At 36.4% G+C, this 18,452-nt stretch overlaps 1 protein-coding gene across 4 annotated transcripts in view; it reads right to left on the reverse strand.

The window, feature by feature from the left end:
- The window catches only part of CREB1 (cAMP responsive element binding protein 1), a 77,168-nt gene that overhangs the window by 33,522 nt on the left and 25,194 nt on the right, over positions 1-18,452 (reverse strand). For 2 of the 4 annotated variants that reach the window (XM_032278462.1, XM_032278464.1), the window contains exons 2-6: positions 16,881-17,002; positions 12,809-12,955; positions 12,014-12,055; positions 5,085-5,185; positions 2,033-2,175 (exon numbers count right to left, since the gene is read on the reverse strand). In XM_032278462.1, the coding sequence (XP_032134353.1) occupies positions 2,033-2,175; positions 5,085-5,185; positions 12,014-12,055; positions 12,809-12,955; positions 16,881-16,994 (547 nt within the window). In that variant the 5' untranslated portion in view covers positions 16,995-17,002. The remainder of the gene's footprint in view (positions 1-2,032; positions 2,176-5,084; positions 5,186-12,013; positions 12,056-12,808; positions 12,956-16,880; positions 17,003-18,452) is intronic. The other 2 variants (XR_004269097.1, XM_032278463.1) reach the window with 1 other exon arrangement.

The following is an 18,452-nucleotide window of genomic DNA, read 5'->3' on the forward strand; positions in this document are numbered from 1 at the left end:
CTGCAACCTTCCCTTCCCAGGATTCAAGCAATTCTCCTGTCTCAGCCTCCTGAGTAGCTGGGATTACAGGTGCCCAACACTATTTTTAGTAGAGACAGGGTTTTACCACGTTGGCCAGGCTGGTCTTGAACTCTTGACCTCGTGATCCATGGCCTGGGCCTCCCAAAGTGCTAGGATTACAGGTGAGAGCCACCATGCCTGGCTTAATCTCTTAAAACTAGCGATTTCAGCTACTGGAGGAGAGGAGTGTACCAAATTAAACATCTATGGGGGCAGTGATACTTCTCTACCCTTCACTTCTCCTTTTTAGATTCTGATAGGCCTCTTAAGAGCATGTTTCCTAATTCAAGTGAGAATCTCTGTAATAGTGAATCTGCTACTGACAGGAGTATGTTGTATCCCTCAGGTATGCTGAAGTAGGGGAAAAGTAAAGATCATGTATCAATGTCTTACAATACACATCTTGAATAACTAAAAGTATCTGGTATGAGGCTTCAACTAAAAATACACGCATAGAGTTGTAGGTACAGAGTTGTACTTTATATCTGCCACAAAGATCTTAAGAAGAAAAAAGATGACTAAGCTAACTGAGCATAGTCAATATAAAAAGCTTAGTCAAAAATGCCTTCTTTCTACTTAGTCTCAAAAGTTTCAGTGTTGGCAGAGTTAAAAAGTTTGCTACTTAAGAACTTGTCTTTAATACAATTGGGAATGCAAATTATGCAAACCAAGGTTGAACTGGAACTGAAAAATAACATTGGGGTCAAACTTTTATGCATATTTCTTAATTGTTAAATTATTTTTATAAATAGAGATGGGGTTTTGAACTCCTGGAGGGCTAAGTGATCCTTCCACTTTGGCTTCCCAAAGTGGTGGGAATACAAACATGAGCCGCTGTGCTGGGCTTCTATTTTTGATACAGATTTCCTCAGGGCATTAGGAAACTAACTCAATAAGGAGGTTTCAATGTGTACATTTAATTTGTAACTAGGGTGGGTGGGGGAAAGGATATGAATGGGCAGCACTGGGTTTAATGAACAAATCCAAGTGAAATTATCACTGAGTGAATAAAGTACTTTCAGAGGCAAAAAAAAAAAAAAAAAAAAAGGAAAAAGAAAAAAAAAGTACCACTCACATAAATGCTTTTTGATCAAACAAAATAAAATTCAAGGCCGGGTGTAGTGGCTGATTTTGTTATCCCAGCACTTTGGGAGGCCGAGGTATGCGGACCACCAGGTTAACAGATAGAGACCATCCTGGCCAACATGGTGAAACTCTGTCTCTACTAAAAATACAAAAATTAGCATGCCTGTAGTCCCAGCTACTCAGGAGGCTGAGGCAGGAGAATTGCTTGAATCTAGGAAGTGGAGGATGCAGTGATCTGATATCGCACCACTGCACTACAGAAAAAAAAAATTCAAAAGTGTCTTGTAACAGATTTTGGTTAAAGATAAGAAGACAGACCTAAGTTTCAGACATCATAGAAATGAAAACATTTTAATAATTTTGTAAGAGAAATATTTGCTTTTTGTGGGCCAAAAAGTAAAGTATCTTACTTTTTGATGAAAAGGAATAACTGAATGTGCTGACTAAAACCAAGCCACCCTCATTGCCACCTGAAACATTAAATACTAAGGTATTAAAATGCTACTTTCAGAAGGCAAGACAAGCTATGAAAATGAATACCGAGATATATTCAAGAAAAATTTTTTTTTAATCTAAAAACCTCATGTTCTCTCAACACATGAGGACTAAAACCTAGGGTCTCAATTAGTGGTTCAAAACTTCAGGTTTTTTATGCATCTGTAAAAAAACAAAAGGACATCTAAAAGGCTTATACACTTGACTAATCCTAAGATTCTCTGAAGAAAAGAAAATACTACCATTAAAGACCTCTGCAAATTGAAGAGTAAAGGAAATACAATGGCAGCAAAATTGAGAAAGACTTGGCACTTAATATGGTTCCTTGGAAGAGAATGCAACCATTAGCTTTTCTCCTCACTTTTTGAAACAGATATTATCTATTACTCACTGTATTGTCCACTGCTAGTCTGGTAAATTGGAGTTGGCACCGTTACAGTGGTGATGGCAGGTGCTGAAGTCTCCTCTTCAGACTTCTCTTCTTCAATCCTTGGCACTCCTGGTGCATCAGAAGATAAGTCATTCAAAATTTTCCTAGAAAATTGGAAAACTAGAATAATTAAAAATATAAGTAAAATTTATTGGCTAAATACAAATAATAAAGATGAGAAAACTGACAGAAAGCTGCTAGTGATTAGGACAGAAGTTTATTTTTTTTGAGATGGAATCTCGCTCTGTTGCCCAGGCTGGAGTACAGTGGGGTGATCTTGGCTTACTGTAGCCTCCGCCTCCTGTGTTCAAGCAATTCTCCTGCATCAGACTCCTGAGTAGCTGGGATTACAGGCACTGCCACCATGTCCAGCTAAGTTTTTTTTTGTATTTTTAGTAGAAATGGGGTTTCACTATGTTGTCCAGGCTGGTCTCAACCTCCTGACCTCAGGTGATCTGCCCACCTCAGCCTCCCAGAGTGCTGGAATTACAGGCGTGAGCCACCGTGCCTGGCCGACAGAAGTTTAAAATATATAAATTACAAGAATAAACTCTTAATGGGTCAGAGATTGATCTAGATGTCAAAATGAACCCAAATAAGTACTAAAAAAAAAAAAAAGGTTGAATTATCTTTAACCTGAATGTAAGGAAGGGTGCAATTAAGGGAAGTAAAAAGACTGACTACATGAAAAACAACTTTTATATCTCAAAGAACACACACACACACACACACACACACACACACACACACACACACACACAAAGTTGGAAAGTAAAAAGTCAACAATCAACAAAGGGGAAAAAAGATCAAAACCTGATTTTTAAATTCTCAGTCCTCAGATTGGGAAACATAAAAAAGTGTAACAATATCTGTTAGCAAAGCTACAAAAAAAACCATACTCTCATACATTGCTGCTGGGAGTATAAAATTGGCACAACCCTGATGTAAGGAATTTGGTGACATTTAAGGAAACCTAAGTGTTCATGCCTCAATCCCACTTCCAGGAATTCACCCCACTTCCAATAATATGAAAATAAACTTGCTTAAGATTATTCCCATTGGCACTGTTTGTAACTGCAAAATATTGGAAACATATATCCAAGGTCTAAAATACAAAAAAAAATTTTATATATATATATGAAACAATCTATATGCCCATATGTAGGCGAGTGGTTCAATAAACTACAGTACATCCAAATAATGGATATAGCATATCTTGTGTGTCAGGAAAAAAGGGAAATAAGAAAATATACATGTATCTGCTCATTTGTTCAAGACAAAAAATCAGAATGGATAAGCCAGAGCTTAATGATTTAGCTATTTACTGGGGATGGGTGGGAAAGAAATGAAAATGACAAAAAAAAAATGGGGAGGCACTACTGAGTATACTTTTTTTGTGCAATTCTGACTTTTGGTACAGTGTTAAATGTTTCCCTTACTAGAAAAAAAAAAAAAAAGATCAACAAGGATGGGGGGAGAAACTCTAAAATGGAACACAAAAACAAAGGAACCATACCATATTTCAAATGAATAACATAATCACACTGAAAGAGGGGGGAAAAACCCCTAAAAACCCTATCCCAAGTAATTTTTGGTATCTTAAATTTGTAATAAACTAGTTATAAACTCTGCTCCTTTATGCTGTTATCAAAAATGACATCTTCATATATGTGCTTAGTCACAGAAATTTATAGTTATTGTTTTATCCCTTTGTCTTTTAAATCACAGAAAAAAAAGAGGAGTTACAAACCAAAAGTAGTATAATAATCCTGGCTTTCATATTTACCTATGTAATTACTTGTAGTATTTGGTTGGATTTGCTTTAGGATCAAATGTGTTATATACTAACATGAGATATACTTCAAAGTTAAAATCTAACACTAGCTATATTTAAAATAAATTATAAATATAAATACATATAACATATACTGGTAATACAAGATTTCATAAGACCTCAAAATCAATTTATTGTTAGTCACTTAGGATTCTTAATTGTGAGGACAGAGAAAAGAGTTAGTTTAATAGCCAAGTGAGGGGGAAAAGATCACCCCTTTGAAAAATAGGAATATATAAAAATAAAAATAATTTATACTAACAAGAAGAAAGATAATTATGAGTCTGAAGTTTATTAAAGCTGAAGTCTTGCCCTTCCTGAAGATATTTAATGTGGAGCTAATTTTTACACATTAAAAAATGGTTTTGGTTCACCTTGGAGGCAAGGCATGGACTAGGCAACATCTGTAGCTGAACATAAAAATTATAGTAAACTACCCCTAAAATTAGGGGATGTTGGTAAAGCATCACCCCAAGACAACTATTAAATTAATAAATAAATATCTGTTAAGTACCATGGAATAAAAAATGGTTTGAAATGTGTTACTAAGTAGATAAATAACAGAGCCTCAGAGTTGGCTTATAACTTTTAAATGCTATAACCTTAACAAATGTATTCCAAACTTTTTTTTTCTTTTTTTTTTTGAGACAGAGTTTCGTTCTTGTTACCCAGGCTGGAGTGCAATGGTGCGATCTCGGCTCACTGCAACCTCCGCCTCCTGGGTTCAGGCAATTCTCCTGCCTCAGCCTCCTGAGTAGCTGGGATTACAGGCACGCGCCACCATGCCCAGCTGATTTTTGTATTTTTTAGTAGACACGGGGTTTCACCATGTTGACCAGGATGGTCTCGATCTCTTGACCTCGTGATCCACCTGCCTCGGCCTCCCAAAGTGCTGGGATTACAGGCGTGAGCCACCGCGCCCGGCCCCAAACTTTTTAAACAGAAAGGCAGTCAGTACAGTCTACAGAACCAGAAACGGAAAGAGAATATCAGGACTGGTGAGAGTAATAAGTGCTCTTATTATGTAGGATAAGCTTCACTTTATTTGAGACAAGTAACTCAAGATGAAGAGAATAATCTATAAGGAACTGACTTCAGCAACTAATGGTCTTCTGACATCTCTGTCTCCGCAACTACCTAGGACTTCCTCCACATCTTTGATTCTATTAAATTCCATACCTGTAGGAAGGCCTCCTTGAAAGAATTTCCCTTCGCTTTTGGGAATCAGTTACACTATCCACTGATTCCTGTGAATCTTCACTTTCTGCAATAGTTGAAATCTGAAAATAAAGAAAAACTTTATCTTGATAATCAAATTTAGTTCCTATAAAATTTTCATTTAGAAGTCAAATACAAAAAGTCAAATAACCACATCAATCACTCTCCCCTTCCCTTTACTTACCCTATAAACTAAGATGAAGTTAGAGAACCTAAAATAACTGCAGTTTAATTTTTTGTTCAGGACTCCATGTAATAAATCCTGAATGCATCAGTATTACTTATCAGTTTTTCTTACATCTATTGGAAAAAACTACCAACTAAAATAACGTTTCTGATAAAGGCATAAAATGGATGGCTAAATATTTGGCCCTAAGTCTATATAGTGACTATACATATATTCTTTAACCGTATAAACACTTATGAATATATTTACAGTTGTACGGTAAGACCGGCGATCCATTATCACATCCCTGACAGTTGTTCCTCATAAGTTAGGAAAAACTCCTAACAAGTTTCAAAGTTAGCATTCTATAATCATTTTTTAATAAAAATTCAAAGAACTATGTATTTCTGTTAAGAATCCCTGGACCGAAAAATAATGAAGATACGTGAATAAAGATTTTACATGGAATATTAATGATAGAAACTGGAATTTACAGATGACTATGTGCCAGGTGTTATGCTAATGCACTTACATATACTACATTACTTAATACTCACAGTAATGTAGGTGCCAGATGGGTACTATACTATTATATCCTTTCTACAGATGGAAGAACTAAGGCACAAAGAAGTAACTCACCCAAGTCACAAAGTTAGGAAGTAGTGGAGCCACTGTCAATATTTAGTACCTCCATTTTAGACATCCTTACCGGCATATAAATCCTTGTGGTTCCAGTCTCAAACCAGACCACTCTAGTCTCAAACCAGCTTTGTTAGAAGCAGCAACCAGTGGCATTTTTACACCTTTTTAGACTAGAAGAGTTCACTTACCTAAGTATGCTTGATTGTCAAATTTACAGTCAAAGTTTCTCTAATCAGCAGAAACCTTTCCTGAACTAGGTGCACATTATGCTGTCAGAGTAAGAATTATACTTAACCAAGACAAAAGGGTCGATGTAGGTTAGCTCCATGTCAAAATATATGGTAATGGCAGTAAGAAAACAGATTCAGAGGTACTTGAGAAATTCTAAGCATACTCTATGTGTGGTCTGGGCCTAACGGTTCTGCAAAGTGGGCATTCATTTTGACAGGGCTTTGTGATATGCATGCTCATTTAAAAATGAAACCAGGTGCCAGGCGCGGTGGCTCACGCCTGTAATCCCAGCACTTTGGGAGGCCGAGGCGGGTGGATCACAAGGTCAAGAGATCGAGACCAATCCTGGTCAACATGGTGAAACCCCGTCTCTACTAAAAATACAAAAATTAGCTGGGCATGGTGGTGCATGCCTGTAATCCCAGCTACTCAGGAGGCTGAGGCAGGAGAATTGCCTGAACCCAGGAGGCGGAGGTTGCAGTGAGCCAAGATAGCGTCATTGCACTCCAGCCTGGGTAACAAGAGCAAAAACTCTGTCTCAAAAAAAAAAAAAAGAGAAAGAAAGAAACCAGGTAAATCTAGTAATTTTTAGTAAAATATAATGAAGTAATTTGCCCCATCCAAACACTTTAAAGTCTAAGTACAGTCTGAAAGACCTAAAAGTCAATAGGCAACATATAATAAATTCACAAATGACAGATAAAAAGATGGGTAATGCTGAATTTAGTCTGTGATTTTCAGCAGAGTAATAATGCTATAATTACTGCCAAAGGAGCACACAGAAAAGTTTTACATTAATCAGTAGCTGCTGTAAGTAGCCCACACAAAAGAGTTTCTGCACAAACTTTCTCATATACAGAAGATCAGGAACTATTAAAAAGCCTGAGCAAAGGATCAGAAATTCAAAGAATAACAAGACTGAACTCAAAGCCAACAGTACTGTGACAACTGTTATTTCCCTTCATTAATAATCCACTCAGTTCCTCTGTGGCTCTTTCTGTGCCCACTGCTTGACTCTCATATGCCCCAACCTTCTCTTAAGAACATATAGTGATTAAGGAACACCCCTGCCTCCAAGTTGGAACTCATTGAAACGATGTTAAAACATGCCATGTCAACTACCCACATGATAGTTTTGAAATGAAACAAATGCCTTTTTTTTTTTTTTTTTTTTTTGAGGCGGAATCACACTGTCACGCAGGCTGAAGTGCAGTGCAGTGGCATAATCTCTGCTCACTGCAACTTCCAACTCTTGGGTTCAAGCGATTCTCCTGCCTCTGCTTCCTAAGTAGCTAAGACTACAGGTGCGCATCACCATGCCCAGCTAATTTTTGTATTTTTAGTAGAGACAGGTTTCACCGTGTTAGCCAGGATGGTCTTGATCTCCTGACCATGTGATCTGCCCACCTCGGTCTCCCAAAGTGCTGAGATTACAGGCATGAGCCACCGTGCTGGGCATTAATGTTGTTTTTTAATCTGTGTCCTTTGATTTTTTTTTTTCTAACTCTGGATCTATGGCCCTTAGTGAAAAAATAAAAGGTTGCCCTTTTCTGATCTATAAGATTTTGTCAAATCACACAGAAGGAATTAACTTATTACCATTTACTGCTTACAACTTTTTAAACGTAAAGCGAATTCAGAGCACTGAAATGAATGTAACACTTCCTCTTTGGAAATACTATCTGAAGAGAAGTAAGCCGTGAAGCCAATTCCTATGGAGTCCCAATCTATCAATTAATCAATAATAAAAATATTGCCACAGAATATACCATTCCAAGAATGAAGCCTAATGTAAACTATGGATTTGGGTGGTTATGATGTGTTAATGTAGGTTCATCAAATTGTAACACAAATGTACCAGTCTCGGGGGGAAGAATAGTGGAAGCTATCCACGGAGCTGGGGAGGGAGGATATAGGCCATCTCTGTACCTTCCTCTCAACTTTGGTGTGAACCTAGCACTGCTGTTAAAAAAAAAAAATCATACTGGACCCACATTACTGAGATCAATAAAAATCACATCAAAAATCTATTTTACAAATAACAGAATAAAAATATACATATGAAAAATTATATCCCAATTATAAATATCACATATCATCACATTCCAATGATGGACCCCTTCCTTTTGTTCTCATCTCCTGTCACTTATTAACTTCTTTCTGAATTCCTTAAACAGGTCTTTAATTTTGGCTACTTGTACATAAACAAATTTTCAAAAGGCTAAACTACCGCTTGTAGATATAAAGTTTTAAATCTGTATTTCTCAACTTTGGTTTGTTTAAAACCCATACTATCTGTTTATATTGAAAAGGTGGAGGACTCCCTGTTTTGATTATTGGAAATTTTAAAATAAACCGTAATGTAACTAGAACCAATCAAAGCAATGGTAATACTTGACGTTTCCTAACACTATAAATGGTCCCCTGGAAACTTAAGTACTCTCCCTCAGTACGGTTGAGATTTATGGTTTGAATACAGTTTTTAATTAAAAAAAATTTTTTTAAGAGACAGGATCTCACTCAGTCACCCAGATGGAATGCAGTGGTGCGATCACAGCTCACTGCAGCCTCAAACTCCTGGGCTCAAGTGAGCCTCCAGACTTGACCTCCTGAGTAGCTAGGACTGCAGGCATGCACTACCACTCCCAGCTAATTTTTAATTTTTTTTTGTAGAGACAGGGTCTTGCTATGTTGCCCAAGCTGGTCTTGAACTCTTGGGTTCAAGATTATAGACCACTGGCCATTGCTCCTGGTCTTATACTCATTGGATCAAGAAGCTTACTGAAAGTCTAGATCAATGATCTTCAAACTCTTTTGATCTGCATGTATCTTTTATAAATAAGAAAAATTTACGTGGGCATACATTTTCTTCTTTCTAAATTTTATGTATTCATATTATAAAACAAGAGTTCTTAAAGAGATAGGATAAACATAAAGATTTAAAATTTCTACATTTCTCAAAGAGAAATCATGTAATTTTTCAGGACAGTGAGAATTGTATGACTTAATATGCTTCATTAAAAAATCATTTACCAGTTTTCTTTTTTTTTTTTGAGACAGAGTCTCACTCTGTCACTCAGACTGGAGTACAATGGTGTGATCTTGGTTTACTGGAACCTCCATCCCCCAGGTTCTGGCAATTCTTGTGCCTCAGCCTCCTGAGTAGCTGGGACTACAGGTGGCCACCGCCATGACTGGTTAAATTTTTGCATTTTTAGTAGAGATGGGGTTTTGCCATATTGGCCAGGCTTGTCTCGAACTCCTGAGCCCAAGTGATTCACCTGCCTCAGCCTTCCAAAGTGCTGGGGTTACAGGCATGAGCCACGGGAGCCTGGCCTCATTTAATACTTTATAACTGTCATTTAGAAATCAGATTCTAAGCTTAGGTTTTCTGAAACGTGATTTAACAATTGCTGGCACTGAAAAAGAAAACTCATGATATGTAAATAACAAAACTAGGTGCATTTTAGGTGTGCTTACTAAATGATCATTTTCATCTACCAATTATGCAAGCATTCAATGAGATTTATCTAGTTTATTTTCATCTCCCTGGCTCTAAGTCAGTTTACTGCATGTTAATAGGAAGGTGTTACAATTTTGTATTTTTAACAAATAAGTCTAACACTTGCTGAAACTCCAGAAGACTTCTGAACAGTTTAGAAAGTTCTATTTATAGGGTTTTTAAAGTATAAAGATTTGAGATTTTAAAGGAGACAAACTTACATTGTAAATTGCATCTCTAATCACTTCCCTCCTCACTTACTCTATTCCAGCCATACCCTTCTGTTATTCCTTGATATCCCAAGTATACCCTCACTTCCAAACCTTTGGATCTGCATGCCTTAGCCTCCTTCATTGCCTTCTGGTCTCTGCTGTGTTCCCTGACCACATTCCATAAAGTAGAACACCCTTTCCTCCACATCATTCTCCATCCCTTTCCCCTGGCTTTATTCATCTCTCTCGCACTTCTTCTCACCTGACACACTTTATTTCTTCATAGTCTGTCTCTTTTCATTAAAATATGATCTTCTTGAGAATAGAGAATTATTATTTGCTCACTGCTGTCTTTTATAGCAACTAGAACAGTGACTGGCACATAGCATGTGACCAATAAACATTTGTTGCAGGAATGAATGACAACCTAAAGTAATAATCTACTCTCACATCAAGAGAAATGTACCTTGTATATTTTGGAAACTTTATTCTGGAATACTAATGAGATCTTCCACCTAGAAGTTTGAAGGACCATTCCTCTCCTTGTTTGATCATCTCTTCTGATATAAACTACTTTCTAGTTATTAACACTAATCACTATTAACTGGCTAAGATAACCATTAAAATAGACACTTACAGTTTAGGCCCTTTAAATAAAAAAATATATTTGTATCTCTATTTGTAGAATCCAAATTTCTTTTATAAATACACACTCTTTAAATTAGGAGTGCAGCTCACGTTAACAGACCTTAAGGGAAAAATGTGTTCCTTAAAGATGAATACAAACAAATAATAAAAAAAAAAACATAATTCTATAGTTAATGGCCATAAAATCTCCATGTCCAAATTATGTTGTCCCAGATTAAAATCAAGAACACAATCAATAATATCACATATTATAATTAAAAACAGTAATCTTAGCAAATTTTGTAGCTGTAACTTAATTTTTGTGTTCTTTATAGAAAGATCTTCTACAAGTGAAAAAGAGAAAGGTAGATGTGCCCAAGGTCAAAAAGAGAAAGGCAGATGTGTCCAAGGTCATCTGACTTACTAATGTCCAAACTGAGTCTGGAATCTAGGTCTCCTCACTAGCAGATCAACTTTTTAAACTACTATCAAGAGGAGAATATGGGTAGGGAATTAGCAATGGCACAGTATGGAGAATGGTAAGGCGGCACTCAATGGAATAAAAACTAAGGCAAAGGACTATTGCTCAGTCATTGTGATTTCATAGAAATATCAAGTTCTTAGATCTTTACATGCACAACACTATCTTTCACTTGTTAACAAATTCCATTCCCAGTGTCTTATGGAAATTCATACAACTTGATGATTTCACACAAAAACATTACTTCTCCTCCCCCACACTCCCACTTAAGTGTCAAAGCGAACCAAAAGCACAAAGACAGAATGAAGTAGAGGTGGGTAATAGCAGTTTGATGACTCAATAGTATAAAATGGCTGACAAAATCTATTGAGGACATTAATAGAATGCTTCCAGGACAAAGAGCACTTCTCCCCTCTACAAATATTAATCAGTTCTAGTTACCGTATGTAAAGAAAACATAACAGCTCTCACCCAGAAGAAAACAACCAGGATGGTGAAGAGGAATCAAAGTTATACCATCTAATAAATGGCAAAAGAAAAATAGTTTGTTTAGTCTGGAAATTTTCTTAAAAATAGGAAGGGTGCGGGGGATGGGGAAGAGGAAGCAGTCCAATAGAACAGGAATTAGACTTGCTAATCTAGTTTCCGAGAATAGAACCTGTGTTTACTCGGGATCACTAGGTAAAAGTTTTAGAAAGATATATTTTGGATCACTACAGAGAAGAATATTTTAGCAATCACTCCTAATTGTAAATAGGTTACCTCAGGAGATTGAGCTTCCTTTCTCTGAAAGTGTTCAAGTAATGCTAGATTACCATTAAGAAGAGGGGAGAAATGTTATACAGAATTAAGCAACAGACTAAGGGCTGGGCAGGTAACAAGTATGGCCTAGACCCAGAAGATCTCCAAAGTTTTTGTTCAAGTCTTGAAATTCCATGTTTATAGAGGAAAAGGACAAAGACATAAAGAATATTTTCTCACCTTCCTTTCTAATAATAGTTCTCTCCAAATCTAGGACCTAGGACTCACCTGTGTTCCGGAGAAAAGTCTTTTTAAGTCCTTACAGGAAGACTGTGAAGCAAAAAATATGAAATGGGAGGCTGGGGTTATGGCCTACTTGAATGAACGTTCAAGTCTTTTTTTTCAATAAGCTCAATTGCAAATATCTATACTGCTCTTGTTTCCCTACAGTTAAATAGAGTAGTCACCTTCAAAGGCCTACAGTGCCTTTATTACCTGTGGATCAAACCCAAAGGAAAGATCTCTTCTCTCCAAATAATAAGATAACATGCATAGTATAATTCCTGCCCCTTAAGATGTACCCTCTGAATATATTATTATTTCAACGTACATACTGTAACTGAAAATCCTAAGCATAGCTGACTTTACAAATGCTTTATGTAATTTCTAAGTTCAAATAATATCTTAGGTAAGGTTATTAAATTTTAATCGAGGGTTTATTTTTCTCCAGCTGTAGATTTAGAAAATTAGTTGTTATTTTTGCATCTCAATTTTCCTTAACTAAGGTACTTCAGTCCTACAGTTTCTCCCAAACACTTCCATGTTATCTCATGTACTTCATTATTTTTCCCAATCAATTCTTTTTCTTCTGCAGCTTAAGAAATCAGTAATTTTATTATGTTTGCTCTTTTGTACATATGTTCCTACACATAAGGTGACTATACAGATGCAGCATATTCCTTTACTGTGAATAAAATAAACTCTGAACTAGATGTGTCCTTATTTTCATAACTAGTGAAAGGAGAGAGATATGGCTATAAACAATAGTTATTAAAATAGATCCAGAACTTTTTATACACATACCTGAACTGTCTGGACTTGTGGAGACTGAATAACTGATGGCTGGGCCGTCTGAATAACTCCATGGACTTGAACTGTCTGCCCATTAGGCAGCTGTACTAGAGTTACCGTAGGAGCAGATGATGTTGCATGAGCTGCTGGCATAGACACCTATGGTGTTGAACATAGAGAAGAATTATCATCACAGATACTCTTTGGCAGTACTCGTGCTCAATATGATATAACTGATTAGAAGCAAAAATGTGACCTTTTGGTAGATATGTATTTCACCAATATGAAAGTAATGACTAAATTTAATATTCTTTAAGGAAAACACTATTAAAAAGGCCAAAAACTATACCCCTACAGTTTTCAGCTCTTCCCAAGTGACAAAATACAAAAACTATTTTAATGTTATATCAAATATGTAACACAGACTCTCTGAACACGAGTTACTACTTTATTTGTATGGTACTTTACATTTTCCCATCTGCTTTCATTTCCAATTTCTGATTTTGCTCTTTGAAGAAACTGAAGACTGGGTGATAAGGATCTCCATTTTAAAAACAGAAATAACTGCTCAAAGAGATTAAGTGTTCACCCAAGGTCAACAGATATACTATCCTTGAAGAAACATAAAATTCTTCAGAACATTATGTTAAATAAGTCATGTTCTAAAATCTAACTGCTCTCAAGCATGAGCAAACATGACCTACTAACTCTAGAACTAAAGCAGTTTTAATGAGTCAGTATCCAGGTTAAAAGCGTCCTTAAATCATACATGTCTATCACATGGCGTTTACTGCTTCTATGCTTGAACACATTCAGGGATAGGAATTTTATTTACTCATTCAGGAAACAGTTATTGGGAACCTAAGTTCCAGGAATAATGTTAGAACTGAAACTACAAAAATGAGAAAGATAGTGGCCTCTTGACTTCGAATAAATTATTGGGGGGATGTATGTGAAGGAATGGGGAAGAGACACAAGTAAACACAATTCAGTGCAGTAAATGAGGTTTGCAGTAAATGGGGAAGAGAGACACAAGTAAACACAATTTAGTGCAGTAAAAGAAAAATAGACACACTGAGAATTACTTTACCCAACCTAAGAGAAGGGGAGGCTACCAGGGAAGAATATGAATTTAAAACAAAAGAAAAAAAGTTAAAACTTGCTATTACTTACAGGAAAGAGGCATAGAATTTTAAGTAAAGAGTGGAGCAGTGGCAAAAACAAAGAGAAATAGCATATGTGGCAGAGAGGGATAACCAGCAGCTCAGCACCACTAGAGCACATAAGTGTATGATGTATGAAGTTGGGAGAATGAAAATAACAGAGGCAAGCGGGGCTAGGTGTGCTAGTCATAAAAAGCCTGTATTATGTCACATCAAAGAAATTGCATTTTACCTTGAAGGTATTGGAGAAGTTACCGAAATGAATTTTGAACTCTTGAATACCATCATGATGTTTCCATTTAGATAGATCACTTTAGTGGCAGTGTGAAAGACATATATTTCAGGGGGAAAAACTGGTGGTGGGGAGACCAAGAAAGAAAGCCTATGCAGTAGTTAAGATGATGAAGGCCAAAAGTAGGGCAGTTAGTAGTAGAAGAAATGAGAATGAGGAAAGTGATTTTATGAAAATTTGGAAGCAGTCCAGAAAGGGCTTTATGAATGGTTAAAAGGTAAGAGAGGAATTGCAGATGATCCACATTTCATGTCTGAGAGAGAACTGGTAGACTATGTTCTTAATTGAAAAAGAGAATGCAAGAAGTTAGGACAAGCTTTTGGGCAACTGGGGTTGTAATGGAAGATGATGAAACTAATCTGACATCTGAATTTATAGAGATGTTTATTTTGGCAGGGAGTGAAATATTTGACTGTGAAGCCTAGGAGAAAGATCTCTATAAAGACAGAATAAAGGTTACAACTAGGAGCTTACAACTTTGGATAGCAAGAAAGTCCTTCCTTTATTAATCACTTTCTCTTTGGCCACTATGAATCTTGCTTAGTTTTATTTGATTCTCAAAATGTAGTCCAGGGAATAGCTTCATTAGAGTAACACAGGATACTCTATAAAGTCAAATCTAACAGGAACCCAATGATACTTTCCCCTACACTAAAGTTTGAGAACCATAACCTTATTCAAAGTATCTCATCTCAATTCCATATAAATGCTCTTCTAATATTTGAAGCAATTACTATGTTCTCTATTCTGAGTCTTCTCTATGGAAAATATACCATGCTAACTCAATGAATAATCCCTTTTCTACACTAATAATTGCATATAATGGCTCCTCTCATTATAAATTTATAAAATACCGATATAGAAAAATAAAACAAACCCTTTATATCACTAGCACCCATAGCTAATCACTTTTAATATTTCTGCTGTAGATCTAGATATTTTTTTAAGCACATATGTGCATTCAATTTTTATAACATGCTGTCTTTACTCAGCTAGCCCTTCTTTCTCATGAAACCACTGAAAAACATGCTTTACCATATCAAGAACCCAAACTATGGGAAAAAGGAAGTAGGGTGAAAGGAGTTCCCAGGTTAAGGCAATACAACTGACTCTGGGGACAACCAGACCGGACAAAATAGTGTGACTCCAGAGATAGATATATTAAGGACTATTATCATAAAGATGCCTGCTGGCATTGTATCATCATCTTTTTTTTTTTTTTTTTTTTTTTTTTGAGATGGAGTCTTGCTTTGTCACCCAGGCTGGAATGCAGTGGCACAATATTGGCTCACTGCAACCTCCGCCTCTCAGGCTCAGGTGATTCTCCCGCCTCGGCCTCCCAAGGTAGCTGGATTTACAGGTGTATGCTACCACGCCTGGTTAATGTTTGTATTTTTAATAGAGATGGGGTTTCACTATGTTGGCCAGACTGGTCTTGAACTCCTGACCTAAAGTGATCTACCTGTATCAGCCTCCCAAAGTGTTAGAATTACAGGCATGAGCCATGGTGCCTGGCCTAGCATTGTATCTTCTTACTAGAGGGCAAAATGCACAGATGAGCCCAGATTCTTATCTGTGCTCTCTTACCTTGACCCTGTATTGACGGAAGTTCTGGCTCTCTCCCCTTCATTCCTGCAGCCTGCCTCATATGAGTTCATTAAATGTATTTGGCTTTGTCTTATTCCTGAAGGCTGAAGGTAAACCCTAGTGGCCTTAGGAGAAAACACAGAGTAGCCCACTCCTTCTGACTATATTCTTGCTGGAAATCCAATATCTGGCTCACACTTTATCTCAGCCAGACACTCCAAGTGTGGTGAGCCCTCTATTTCCCATGATTCATTCTTGCTAGGTGACTTCTCTAGGAACTTTTAAACTCTTGGAGAAACTGAAGCTACATATATCAGAGCTTCTGCAAGGATTATATTCTCCTGGGAACATTCATCCGAAAGAGGCGGTATCACACTATTACCTACCAGGTTTGTATTTGCAATTTGTTTTTTTAATTAATCACCTTTCTCATTCATATCTATGTAAACAGCTGTTAATAAAATATTTGATGAAAATACATGCAAACAAAATCGTAAGAATGAGAGAAAATATTCTTAAAGATAGGATGTTAAGAACTAAAATGAAATGAAACAATCAGGAATTATATTTAAAATATACAGGAAACCAAAAACTACTCTCATCCTTAAAATTTCCTTACATGTCAACTTATTTGCTTATCCTACTTTTTAGTTTAGGTATATAAACAGACTTTCATATTATCTGCATCTGCATTGCTGAAAAATAAATCTGTGTCATTTAAAAAAAAAAGCAGTTGTCATACATAGCCAAGGTTTTCTTCCCTTATTTGAAAGCGTCGATTAATTTACCCATAAGTTTAAAATGTAACTATTTTTGGATCATTTCACTAAAAATACTGTATTATTGTTTAACAATACATTTTACTGTTATTGAATTCATATTATCATTTCTAAACATATGCTAATAAGTAAATAGGAATTTTGATACTGTATGAATATTTCTGCTTGTTTTATGTACATCTCTGTAATAACAACTAAATTCTCTTGGAAACATATTCCCCTAGGAAGAGACACAACCTGGTATCCCTCCATGTATTTTATACCTGGGCTAATGTGGCAATCTGTGGCTGGGCTTGAACTGTCATTTGTTGGTTTTCAGCTTCTGTTACAGCTGCATCTCCACTCTGCTGGTTCTCGGCTCCAGATTCCATGGTCATTTAGTTACCTATAATAATATGAAAGAGTGTTACAAGCACCACAGTGCTTTGTGCTTTTGTGACTTTAAAGGCAAATTTCAAGTTATAAATAGGTATAGGTGGTGGTTAGATTAGCAAACGTACTCAGAATCCTAGTTAAAATATAATGTAGCTGAGTTAGTGTCAAACTTGTTCAAATTTGCTGAGCTGTAAAAGTTCTAGTCCCTTCAAAAAAGAAAAAAACCTTTTTCCTCCTTGGCTGTTTCTTCCCAATGGGATATTACCTCGTCTAGAAATAAGAAGGGATTCTTCTCTTACATGAATCTTCCCTGCTAAGAAGGAGAGGTGCAGTGGCAGCAAAATTATAATTTTTCCAAACTATATTGAGGTACAGAGAGATGGCAGTGTGTGGAAGTGAGCTAATGATGACAAAGTCTATTAGATACTGGCCTCATGGTACCTCCTATAAGGGTATTTCCCCCCATAAGAGGGAAGAAACTGAGGAACTGTAAGCTCATTTCAAAAGCAATTACTTGTGGTAGGACAAAAATCAGCTCGTTTCAAGCCCAAGAATTTTTAGAAATGAGGTTTCGCTCTGTTGTCCAGACTGGAGTGCAACAGTGTGGTCACAGTTCATCTCAATCTCAAACTCCTGGGCTCAAGCAATCCTCCCACCTCAGCCTCTAGAGCAACTGAGAATACAGGTGCATGGCACCATGCCAGGTAATTTCAAGAGCTTGATTTGTGGAATTTCAAGGTAGCAAGGTGGAATAAATGGTCACAGAGACAAATTAGAGGTGCCAAACACTGAAAAAGTTAAGACACTCTGATGCCTCACCCCGCGTACGGCATGCAACACTATACTGTACACATATATACATACATACACAGAAATAATTTAAAAAATTTTAATTGTAAAATTCTGGGTAAGATAAAAACTGCTCTTACTTTTTGGACTCTGCTTTGCTAAACACTTAGTATATTTGTTGGGTAATCTAACCGTGGATGGCAGCAAAAGTAGAGTGGAGAGCAATTCCTACCAGCAGTAGCTACTGTAAATAGAGGGTAGAGAAATCTCTGATAACTGGGGAAGCAATCCTGTCTAAAGGATTAAGAAAATAGGCAATGTTTCTAATGCCTGTTATAATTCAGTGCCTTACATATTATCGGTCAAAACAAATTTGTTAATAGTGAGGAACTACCTTTAGTGATTCCACAAATAATACAAAAAGCCCATGACTTTTCTAGAATATATTTCATTTATTTTATAACTGCAATTGATCATCAAAACTGTCACTGATCCTTGTGATCATTACACTCCATCACAATGTATTACATACTTATACATCTTGCTATCTCTCATAAGGTTCTATAAAAAGAAAGTGTTTTACAAGTGACAGTTTAAAAAATGGAAACAAAAATATCTCTGTAGAAATGAATATAAATAGTTTGAAAACAATTATCCATCATTAACAGAAC

Source organism: Sapajus apella, unplaced genomic scaffold (genome assembly GCF_009761245.1).
Source record: "Sapajus apella isolate SASKATOON/1434 unplaced genomic scaffold, GSC_monkey_1.0 scaffold10, whole genome shotgun sequence".
In the NCBI taxonomy this organism is placed as follows: Eukaryota; Metazoa; Chordata; class Mammalia; order Primates; family Cebidae; genus Sapajus; species Sapajus apella.